The 12659-nt window shown below is 39.6% G+C and overlaps 1 protein-coding gene across 1 annotated transcript; it reads left to right on the top strand.

The window, feature by feature from the left end:
* The first annotated feature begins 1896 nt into the window (after positions 1 to 1896).
* Positions 1897 to 9459, top strand: LOC104441677 (cellulose synthase-like protein G3). Its single transcript, XM_010054863.3, is given in 7 exon segments — positions 1897 to 2233; positions 2236 to 2535; positions 4430 to 4579; positions 5181 to 5306; positions 6303 to 6743; positions 6869 to 7216; positions 8753 to 9459. Coding segments are annotated over 7 exon segments (2232 nt in total). The 5' UTR covers positions 1897 to 1924; the 3' UTR covers positions 9311 to 9459.
* The last annotated feature ends 3200 nt before the right edge of the window (positions 9460 to 12659 follow it).

A 12659-nucleotide genomic window follows, 5' to 3' on the forward strand; every position in this document is an offset into this window, starting at 1 on the left:
ATGGGGACGACGGTACAGCGACAGATAGGGCGAGTGGAGTTGGAGTGGAGCCAGTGGCGGATGCAGTCCATGTAGAGGACATGCCTGCAGGGCGGCAATAGGAGCAACTTCTCTTTCATCTCGAACTCTCCCAAGCACCCGCAACGCCTGTTGTTCTATTCTGAGTTAGAGAGAGATGGTATGCCAGCTTTCCACGAGAAAAAAGACAAAAAGATGTCCGGTGCATTTAATCTCTTAATACCAGCGGATCTCACGTGAAATCCACATGATCTAAATATTATGATGCACTAAAAAATATTGCTAAAAAAATGGGTATTTCAATTTTTCTTTTTAATTAAATCATCTATCTCATGTAGTGCTCTATTTCATGTCTCGACAGATCTTAACTTTTAATAAAATCGTCAAGATCATTTATTGAGTCAAATAGATGAAATGAAGATAAATTCGTTATTAGTTTCAATTACTAAAATGGAGAAAGCCATTACATTAGATGATGTAATACGTAGTGAATAATAATAACTCTCTATGTTGAGGGATTGCAAAATTTTTGGATGGTGTTTGCAATTGGTCATGTTAAAACAACGTCAATAAAAGATGTGGCATGTAAAAACTGCGAAACCCGAAAAGATTTATAAGACGGAGCAAGAGTAACTGGGCATTGATGCCTTTATCGATGATCGTGAGCCCTTTCACGATGAGTCTCTGATAAGGTTTTCTAGAGGGAGAAAAAAGAGCAGCTCTTATCAAAGATTCAAAGTGGTTGTACCAGCTGTGATTTTCCACCAAATATGGCTCCGTCCCCTTTTTGATTGTTCTACGGTCTAAAGTTATCCAACAATTTTATGAGCAAAAATCATCAATCACAGATACCAGACACATGAGATCCACTTGATTTAACTGGAAAAAAAAAAAAGGTTAAAGTAAAAACGCACCTCCTCTGCTGGAGCCTGGAGGGGACTGAAGCTAAGGGCGCAGCATTGCCACCCCTTCGCCTCATTTGATACGACTATCAATGGCATTATGCGGTGTTGGTAAAGGCAAAATGATGGTCTAAGTTTTGGAATGGCAATTAAGTTGTGCTCTAAACCATAATATGCCCTTTGGAGATACCAAGGAAAAATTATAAAAATAAAAATAAAATAAAAATAAATAAATTTATTACATTTATGCCAATTCGATCTTACTTTTTTTAATTATACCACTTTAGTCATAAATATTTTCACATTTTATCAATTGAGTCAGAATCGGCTAATTTATGTCTAAAATTACTGACGTGAAGATTATGCATCCTATATAACATAACTGATGTTAACATTAACATTTTTTTATAATTTTTTTAATATTTTTTATACTTTCCTTTTCTTTTCTTTATTTTTTCTTTTATAGCTTGAGGGCCGACAAGGGTCACTAGCTAACTCATGCTGACTTTTGGCGAAGGTTGCAATAGCCTCACCAGATTTAATGTCACAACCTCACATGACCCTCGCCAGATGTGGATAGGATTATGCTCCCTTGCTTTGGCTGACAAGGGGGCATTGTAGACCTTGCCTAGACCCTCACCAACCAGTGGCAAAGGCTGTGATGCCCTCACCGGCCATAGCGAGGGCCTAAGATCCCTTGCTATGGCCAATCTATTGTTGGTGTGCCATGATTTTTTATTGGGGGATTTTTTTGCATAGACAACAAAAATGCTCTAAAGGTTTAATATACCTGACATTAAGTATACAACACTATTCAAATGTTAATCATGTTTCATGGTTCATTTAGCAGGTAAAAATTGCCATTTTTTCTTACCTAAGGCAATCTTTAGTAATTCACTATTGTTCTAGAACAAAGATATTATATGTATCGACCATGTCATTGTCATTATCGACGTCTCTCCAGTTTGATAGCACCCAAACTTATTGCTTTTTCCTTAGAAAGGATGGCGACTCCAAGAAGAAGCATGGCCTCAGCCACCACCAACCACCCTCCTCTCAACTCCAGCAAGCTCCTACGACGCGCCGTCCTAAACCGTGCGTTCGCCCTTACTTACGCTTGTGCCATCCCGGCCCTATTCTATCACCATGTGAAAGCTCTCCTCCACCCCTCGACTGCGGCCAACGCCATCGCTGCCCTCCTCTTATTGCCCGCCGATGCAGTCCTTGCCTTCATGTGGATCACCGCCCAGTCCTTCCTACTATACCCGATCCGCAACGAGGAGTTCCCAGAGAACCTCGAGAAGGTGGTGGAGGGACCGGCAGCTTCCCAGCGTTGGACGTGTTCATATGCACAGCGGACCCATACAAGGAGCCCCCGATAGGAGTAGTGAACACAGCACTGTCGGTGATGGCGTATGAGTACCCAACGGAGAAGTTATCGGTGTATGTCTCGGACGACGGCGGGTCGGAGCTGACGCTGTTCGCGTTCATGGAGGCGGCGAGGTTCGCCGGCCACTGGCTGCCATTTTGCAGGGAGAGGAATCTGATGGAGCGCAACCCGGAGGCTTACTTTGCGTCCAATCATTGTGGCGGCACTGAAATCAATAAGATTAAGGTACGATGATCTTTGTTTCTATAAAGTTTCTTCCTCTAAATTTTTTCCAATTTGCTCCCTGAGCATCATGTACGCGTCGGATGCTGATTTTCAGTTTTGTTTTTTTGTTTCTTGTCTGGCTGAAGGATGTGATTTTCAGTTTTGTTTTTTGTTTCTTTTCTGGGTAAAAGGATGCTATTTTCCCTTGAGAACTTGACCAAGCGCCAGCTGAAATTTGACAAATTAATTCAATCTTTCAGTACTATGTTGACAAGATTACCAAGACATCTGAATTAATTCTATGGCCACATCTTCTTTTCATTATTAATCCTTGTGTACATGTATATAACATGTCATGTTTGATTAATCGAGAAGATGAACTTATCTAATTTATAAAGAAATAGATTTTTATTCAACAATTTAGTTAAGAAAATTTTACAAATTTTGAAACATGATTTTTTCCTCGGCAGATATGTAGCAATCATTTATTGGCACTTCAAATATTATATTGATTTTATTTAAAGTAAGCTGAATGTGTATTTTAAGTACTCATCAACATGACCCAATTGACTCGAAAGTGGAGGTGACCTTGGTACTCTAGGCTCCATAGAAACCTTAGCCTTGTCGTTGTGCACGACATGGTTAAGGAATTGGCTGACCATCATAGGTTATGTATAATTTAGGGACTGATCAAATCATGTGAATTTCACATAGAGACGTGTACAGATACTCTAGCTATGCCGTTGGAATTTGATGGGCGAGTGCCAACCACTATATTTTATTAGCCCATGATTTAATTAATTTAACTTTTAAGTGGAATTTGATTCTACTCCGTGAGTTGATGAGATTGAACTCAGTTTGCATTTTGGATTTTCCAAGGATAACATATCGGTCTACTGCCAATTTTCTAACATTGCCCGCATATTACAATCCCGACTCTAGATCCTTTGGGAATTAACTTTGCCCCACCGATGATCTGACGGTCTACGTGGTAGGGCTACACGTTAATGATCTACATCACTTTCTACAGCATTTTTCCTCTTTTTTTGATGATTAACAATGGCATTCAGCATGTGCCTTGTGATTTATATTTTGTGTTTTTTCTTTACTCAAATGTATCTTTTTAGCTAGGCAAATAAAGAATACACTTATAGATTTACTTGAAATTAATTTATAAGAAACTAATCCACGAACTCAATGTCGCCGCCACCTTCGTTGCCTTTGACCCTCCCACCCTCGACCATTGCTAACCTCATTACCCTTGCCCTCTCACCAAATCCATGGCTCTAAGCGTAATTTCTGTATTGCTAGCTTAAAGATTGTATTTTCCTTGCAACTCTCAATGTGTCAAGATCGACAGCGGCCCATTACCGTGTCGCTTTCAAGACTAAGTCACTCACAAACAATCTTAGAGGACAAAAATACGAACACGTGTCCATTCTGCACATGGTCCAAAGCCTGATTAATTATTGAACGTGATTCTTCTAACCACGTTTCTTTGAGTAATTGAAAGCTTGACTAATATTCACTATCATAACCAAAATATTCCAGGCCGCCAGAAATTTGTCGCTAGCAACCTCACAAGATAGTAGGGGCCTTGAATCTCAATCATTTCGAGATCCAAATATTACATTTATGCCCTTGAAAATGGACAGTTTTGTCTGTTTCGAGTCATACACCAAGTCATCTTCGACTTCATTACAAGATATTGTCCTTTTGACTTTGTTGGATCACCTCAATTATTTCTAGGAAGGACAAATGAGTTCCCCCCAAAGAAAAAGTACACTATGAATATTTCTTTTAGCACTTTTCTTGTGACAATTAGGCGTTGCAGTAGCAAGTAGTTAACTAATTTTATGTAACGTAAATTATGCCATAGTTAGTAAAGCCGAATCGTGGCTACACAATGTTGTAGATGATGTATGAGAGCATGAAGGTGCGGGTCGAGCATGCGGTGGAGAGAGGTAAAGTTGGGGAAGAGTACATCATCGGAGATCGCGAGCGTCAAGCTCTCGGCAAGTGGAAGGATGAGTTCACCCGTCAAAATCATGCTGCAGTCGTTGAGGTATTCAACTCACAAACCCTAGATCATCTTTATATACTTAAAGAGCTTTTTATACTTAAAGAGCAACATTAAAGCTATGATACTCCTGATCTATTTATGTGTTCTTTTTTTTCTTTTTCCTTTTTTTCTGGGGGGTGGGGAGCTTTCTTACACCATATATCTAGAAGTATAAGAATTTCATAATACCGGATTGAGCCAATCAAGTTTTGAATATCTATGGGACCCGAAGAAAAAAAAAAGGCTTATACAGTAGTTTATCATGATTGTTTCTACTCGCCATGTTATCCATAGTCTAAATAAATGACTATTTGCAAATAATTACAAAGGGGGGTCTTATACCAATTGTGTGGATGCCATTTGCAAATGAAAAACAAAAACAAGAAAAATAAATAAATTTTTAAAAAATTTGCAAAATTGTCCACGTAGCAATTTTTTTATCAAAATTAACCAAAATGACTACATTAACAAATTAGACTAAATTGACATCTAAACATTTATGATTTAAAAAAAAATGGTCCAACAACATAACTTTAGGTTTTGAACATGCTAATCCACATGGGGCTTATGTTTGTTATTAATAATGGATGTTATCCATGAGCAGGTTTTGCTAGACACCAGCAGGGATAGAGACAACGCAGGAAATGTGATGCCCAATCTCGTCTACCTCTCAAGAGAGAAGAGCAAGAACATGCCCCACCATTTTAAGGCCGGGGCCCTCAATGCCCTGGTAATTCTAGTCTTCCATTTATGTGCTCATTATTGCAATTTTTGTTCTAACTTTTTCATTTTTATGACTCCCCCATGAAATCATAATCAATCCAAATATACATATATTACATGTATATAGGACCCTGTTGGTTAATCAATAGGTGGGAAAATTACCAAAAAAATGTTATAAACCTGTTGCAATAGTATTAATTCAGTTATTAACTTTTTTTGGTAAATTTAGTTTTAAATCTTTTGCATTTGTACTAATTCAGTTTATCTAGCCAATTTTAATCAACAAGTGCTAATGTGGACACTGCTTGACACTAACATGACCAATTTTCAGTAATTTTTTTCTTTTCTTTTCTTTTTCCTTCTTTTTATTTTATTTATTTTTCTCCTTCTTCCTCTAGCTGGCGAGGCTCTCGCGCACCAGCTATTGGCAAGGCAAGGCCCCACCATCCTACCTTTGGCCGATTGCCAAAGGATGAAGTGAAGGAAAAAAAAGAAAGAGAAAGAGAAAGTGAAAAAAAGAAAAAGAAAAAAGAAATAAAATATTTAAAAAATTGTTCATGTCAGCGTCGGCCGACTAAAAGTGAATGGATGGACTAAACTAACACAAATGCAAAAAAATTAGAATTGAATTGACAAAAAAAAAGGTTTAAAACCGAATTAGAATAATTGAAATATGTTAAGGATTTCTTTGGTAATTTCTCGTTAATAGGCGTCGTATGAAGTGAGACCTCCAATTCTTTTCTAATTTATTCTGCCTTGATGGAAATTTCTGCTCTTCTAGAAACTATTAGAAAGCTTGTATGCATCTAAGTTCAGTTACATTTGGCATTTTTAAAAGTAAAAAGATAAACAAATTCTAATGCAAAAATGAGACTTTATTAAAATCGACCAAATTTTCAGCATATCCCTTGGTAAATTTTCTTCTTGAAATTGAAAGAAACCATCGAATTCCTTTTTTGTATCACTATGGGGCTAATCTTTCTAATTATTCTTTGAATTAAAGCTCCGTGTGTCGGCTGTCATGACCAATGCGGCCATAATTCTGACTTTGGACTGTGACATGTGCTCGAATGATCCCGAAGCACCTCGTCGAGCATTATGTTACTTAGCCGACCCCTTGACGAACCAGTCACAACTTGGGTACGTTCAATTCCCTCAACGCTTCCAAGGGATCAATGAAGGCGACATATACTGTGGCGATTTCAAGTACCCATACCATATCAACCCGCCCGGAATGAAGAACGGCCCAAGTTACGTTGGAAGCGGGTGCTTTTTCCGGCGGCGGAGCTTGTTTGGCGCTCCTTCGGCTATCGTGCCGCTAGAGATCCCGGAATTGAGTCCCGAGCACTGTCCGAAGGGTTCGATTAGGACAGAAAGGACGTCGGTATTGGCACAAAAGGTGGCAGGATGCAAGTATGAGCACAATACAAACTGGGGCCACAAGGAAAGGCTATATTATTCATGTCCTAGCAAACTTTTTTTCTTTCTTCCCTTTCTCCTTTTAGAGCATCTTCCGTGGTTAATTACTTTCATATCTCCAAGTTTTGAAAATTGAATGTGATTATTCAGGTGGGGTTTAGATACGGATCACTTGTGGAGGACTACTACACGGGCTACAAGCTTCAATGCGAGGGGTGGAGGTCGATATTTTGCCACCCCAAGAGGGCGGCGTTTCTTGGGGACGCGCCGATTTGCCTCATCGATGTCCTCAACCAGAACAAGAGATGGGCCATCGGGCTTCTCGAGGTGGGTTTTTCCAAGTTCAGCCCGGTCACGTACGGCGTCCGGTCCATGGGCCTCCTCATGGGCCTGTCTTACGCGCACTACGCATTCTGGCCCATGTGGTCCGTCCCGATCACCGTCTATGCCTTCCTCCCTCAGATTGCTCTTATTAATGGACTCTCCATCTTCCCCAAGGTATGCACTTATACATCAAGAAGCAAACATATGTCCGATACCGTAGGGCTGTATGTCCTCGGAGGGCACTTTTAGGCGGCTTGCTGGGTAAGGTATTTAGTCACAGAGTCCAGTAGGATCTATTAATTTTACATGTAAAGTTTTTATAATGGACAAATCTAGACAACAAATTAGGCTCATTTTAAGGGTTGCGTCCTGCCCAAGCCCATTTATTGATGACTTCTATTCATGTGTAGAGATAGGAAAATTGTCCAAAAAGTCCTAAACTTATTGTATATATTGCCAATTCAATTCTAAAATATTCAATTCTGTCAACTCAGTTCTAAACATTTTCACTTCTTGCAAATTGAGTCCATGCAGCCAATTTTGATCGAAAGTTGTTGACGTGGATGTCGACGGTGCCACGTAATATTGCTAACGCTGATGTGGACAATTTTTCATAATATTTTAATTTTTTTAATTTTTTTTTTTTTTTTGCCCTTTTTTTTTTTCCTTTTTTCCTTTTTTTCTTCATTTTCTTTTTTCTTCTTCTTCCTTTCACTGATAGCCAGCCTCTAGCCATAGGCCATCACAAGCCACTAACCTTGTTGAGTCGACTAGCCTTGCTTGCCACAAGCAAGGCACAGCCGAGCAAGGGCAAACCCCAACGAGGGGAGCCCTCACCCCGTCAAGGCCCGGTGAAGGTCGGCCTCACCTCACCCAGATCAGGTGACACCGACCGTCACCTAGGCTAGAGCGGCTTTGCTGAGTGTCAATCAAACAAAGGTGACACTGGGCGAGGAAGACTTGGCCTGGGCAGCTGGACTCGCTAGATTTGGCCTACGCCTCTTTGCTCGGCCAACGCCCAATGAGGCCACTCTAGCCTAGGCGACGGCCGGCATTGCCTAGTTTGGGTGAGGGTCGCCCTCGCCTAGGCTAGGCTAGGCGAGGCGAGGCAAGGCCAACCCTCATCGAGCTTTGACGAGGCAAGGGCTCCCCTCGTCGAGGCTCACCCTCGCCCGACCACGCCTCACTTGTGGCAAGCGAAGCCAGTTGGCATGGTTGGTGGTCAGCCATGGCCTATTGCTGGAGGCTGACCATCAGCCAAAGGAAGAAGAAGAAAAATCAAAATCAAAATAAAAATCAAAAAGATAATAAAAAAATCAAAAAATATTTAAACATTATTAAAAATTATTCATGTCAGTGTCGACAATCCTACGTGACATGGCCGGCCTTCATGTCAATAATTTCTAACTAAAATTAACTTGATTGACTCAATTAACAAGAAGAAAAAATGTTTAGGATTGCATTGATAAAATTGAAAAATTTAGGATTGAATTGGCAAAAATGTAATGAGTTTAGGACTTTTTGGACAATTTTCCCTTGTAGAGATGGTCTATGCCCAACAATGCATTCAATGGTAGACTTTTGCTGAAGTAGCTGAAATTAATTGAACTGAATTTAGCTTAATTAAAATTTTAACAGTTAGCATTTCCATTGAATTCATAATTTTGTACCGGCGAGGATTATTCATGGAACCGCTTAACATTGTCGCAGGTCTCGGAACCATGGTTCCTCCTATACATTTTCCTCTTCCTCGGAGCCTATGCCCAAGACCTGGCCAACTTCGTCTTAGCTGGCCATAACGGAACCCTCCGGCGGTGGTGGAACGACCAGCGGATGTACCTGATACGCGGTGTGACGAGCTATGCGTCCGGCACCATCGAGTACACACTCAAGTCCCTAGGCGTCGCCGCACATGGGTTCAGTGTCACGAGCAAGGTGCTGGACGATGAGCAGAGCAGGAGGTACGAGCAAGGGGTTTTCGAGTTTGGGGTCGTGTCACCGATGTTCATGGTGCTGGCGGCGGCGGCGATCATCAACTTGGTGTCCCTCGTGCGGGGTCTGATGGTGGCTATTGTAAGGAGGAGCGGCGGCTGTGACGCGGAAGGGTTGGTGCTGCAGATCCTGTTGGCCGGTTTCGGGGTCGTGAATGGTTGGCCGATTTACGAAGCCATGTTTATAAGGAGCGACAAGGGAAGGATACCCACCAAGGTTACGTTGGTCTCGGCATTCGTTGCATCTCTCCTTTATACTGCAGCTTCTCTTGCATGAAAGATTAGTGGGACATTTATGATTCTGTCTGAATTATTTCTTCCATATCGAGGTATAACTCTACATATGTTGAATCAAATTTTACTCGATTGTCATCAACTGATCTTTCTTACTACTCCAGTTTTTCTATGTGAGCTTTACTTCTGCTCGTTCCTTGCTCGCACTTTACGTCTTACATTTACCCTCACAAGGACTAGCTTAAGACTTGAGACTGATTTTTCAAAATCGTCTACAAATTTTCCATCTCTACAAACTACAATACCATGAGAGAGATTGAGAGAGAGAGAGTTGTGATTCCCCAAAACAAGCGATCCCGCTTGAGCTCGAACCTTGGATGGGTATGCTGTCGTGTTCTTGTTGACGCTGTACGGCTGCTCTAGCTGTGGGTGGACGACGATGGGGAGAGTGGAGTTGGAGTGTAGCCAGTGGTGGATGCAGTCCACGTGGAAGACGTGCCTGCAGGTCGGCAATATGAGTAACTCCTCTTTCATTTCGAACTCTCCCCAGCGCACGCAATACCTGTTGTTGCCTGTTGTTCTGTTCGGGGTCAGGAGAAAGATGCCATGCCAGCTTTCCTCCACAAAAAGACAAAAAATGTTATGTGCATTCGCTCTCTTGATGTTGGCGGGGTCTCCCATGGAACTCATGTGATCTAAATGCTAGGATACATACAAATATGTCTCCAAGAAAAATGAATATTTTAATTTTCTTTAAATAAGATCATCTATCTCATGTTGTGTTATCTTTCGTGTTTCGACAAATCTCAACTTTTTGATAAAATGGTCTAGATTATCGTTCAAGATATCCAGAGGAAACGAAGATAGTTCGTTATTATTTCAATTGCCGAAATAGAGAAAGTCATTACATTAGATGATATAGTGCACAATGACTTTGCATTGATCGGGTTAAAACAACGTCAACTAATGATATGACATGTGAAAATCACTGTCTATAAATGATACTAAGCACATTCTCAATGAGTCTAATTCTCTAGCTAGGCTTTCTAGAGGAAGAAAAATGGCGATTCTTATCAAAGATTCAAAGTGGTTGTACTAGCTGTGATTTTCCACCAAGTATGGCTCTGTCCATTTTTCTTTATTCTTCTACAATCTAAAATTTTCCATGTCTTATGAGCAAAAATCATAAAAGAATGCCATAATGCATGTATGCCTATCTCACACGTACCCAACATGTGAGACCCATTTGATCTAATGAAAAAAAAAAAAAAACACACACACACATTTTCCATTGGAGGGGACTAAAATGAACTAGGTAGCGATGCCATCCCTTACTTCGCCGGCAATGGCTCATAGCGCCTCATTCATGGCCTTGTGATTCCCATGGACACCTCATTTGATACAACTATTAATGGCATTATGTAGTGTTGGTATTGGCAATTGGAAGGTTTAAGTTTTGGAATGGCAATTTTGTTGAAGTTGTGCTCTTAATCATAATATGCCATTTGGACATATTGAGAAAAATTACCAAAAAAAATTAAAATTTATTGCACTTGTACTAATTTAATCCTAAACATTTCCATTGTGCCAATTTAATTTTAATCATTTTCATGTTTTAGATATGAAATTGTTGACATGGATATCAGCTATCTTACATGACATAAAATGATATAACATGACCATTTTTTTAATTATTTTTAAATATTTTTTTTTGTTCTTTTCTTTACTTTACTTTTTGGTGGCTTGAGGGCTAGCGAGGGTTATCGATTGGCGCCAACTTTTGGCAATGGTCCCAACAGCTTCACTGGATTTGGGTGTCATGGCCATGCTCAACCCTCATTATATTTGAACAAGGCTTTGCCCCTCGCTTTGGCCAATGAAGGCCGCGTGGCTCTTGCCTAGGCCCTCACTAGCCAGTAGCAAAGGTTACGATGCCCTCGTCGGCTATAATGAGGGCCCATGAGTTCTCGCCTAATTGCTGACAACCCTTGCCAATCCTCAGTCCCAAAAAAAAAAAAAAACAAAACAAAATATTAAAAATATTAAAAAATTATTGGAAGTTAAAAAAAAATGTTCACGTCAACAAGAACCTTGTTTCGAGGATGGTTGACAACCACATTAGTAATTTCCAATCAAAATTGATTGAATAGACTCAATTAGCAAAATATTGAAAATTTAAATTTAAGCTAACCAAAGTGAAAGGTTTATGAGACAGAATTGGTACTCAATTTTGAACTTTTAACCACTTCATCAACAGCATATGTAATTCAACCGAGACATTGGTTTGTGTGGTCTGCATTGGATCAGCACGTGTAAATGCCACGAACTTTAAGGGGATTTGCATTCTCAACGGCGCCATCCATTTGCGGATTATATATATTCGATTAGGACGTGAGGGAAATATAATAGGAATGCATCTTCATTGAGCATCATGCCCACTGAGAAAATTCATGAAAAATTCATGAAAAATGCATAAGAAAAATCATTTATGTAATAGCCTTTAAATCAATGCATAAGAAAACTCATGAAAAATATTCATGCACGTGCAGGCGCATTGGAGCTAAGTCTAGCCAGAAACAGACGAAGGCCGGGTAGTTAGCTCTAGTTAGCTCACATGCATGGCCGAGAATTATTAAAAAAAAAAAAAAAATTAAAAAAAAAAAAAAGAGCATTCCGCTAGAGGAACCATTTCATTCTGGAAAAGTAGTTTGATAGGTTTGATCTAATGAAATTATATAAAAATAATAATGAGATTCATGTTCGATCCAAAAGAAATTGCATCATGTGATTGTGCATCGAATACGATACGGTTAATTTAAGGGCATTTAATGCCATTCATAATCAAATAAATTATATTTGGTGTAGCTTTTTCAAGCTTTGTCATAAAAGTCAATTCAAAAAACTAATACAGTTTATGATATGCGCATTGAACAGCAATGTGAAATTTTTTCAATTTATTTCTCCATTGAATGTCAAAATAATTGGCCCTTCACCGGCCAACTATTTTTTTCTTTTTTAAATAATAAAGGTCCTTTTATAAATTTAAATCACCAAAAAATATTTTTTTAAATGTATTTTATAATAGACTTTTAGATTACAATTTACCAAATGCAATTTACATTTTGAAAAACCCCTTTAACTTAAAGCCATTTGCATTTCTCTAAAATCTTTTCCTAAAAATCTAACCAAACGCACCCTAAGTAAACGTATCTGCCCTTGCTTTTCACTTCTCTTTCCCTTACTTGCTGTCTGAGTTGTTGCTCTTGCTTGTACGGATTGATATAAACTGTGGACCTTCACTTGGCATCAATATTGCTCTAACACTAAAAAAGCTTCCGACGCTTTTTGTGACGAGCTATGCTCTCCTTCAATTATGTCTTTATTCGTGGTTT

Source organism: Eucalyptus grandis, chromosome 4 (assembly GCF_016545825.1).
Source record: "Eucalyptus grandis isolate ANBG69807.140 chromosome 4, ASM1654582v1, whole genome shotgun sequence".
Classification (NCBI taxonomy): Eukaryota; Viridiplantae; Streptophyta; class Magnoliopsida; order Myrtales; family Myrtaceae; genus Eucalyptus; species Eucalyptus grandis.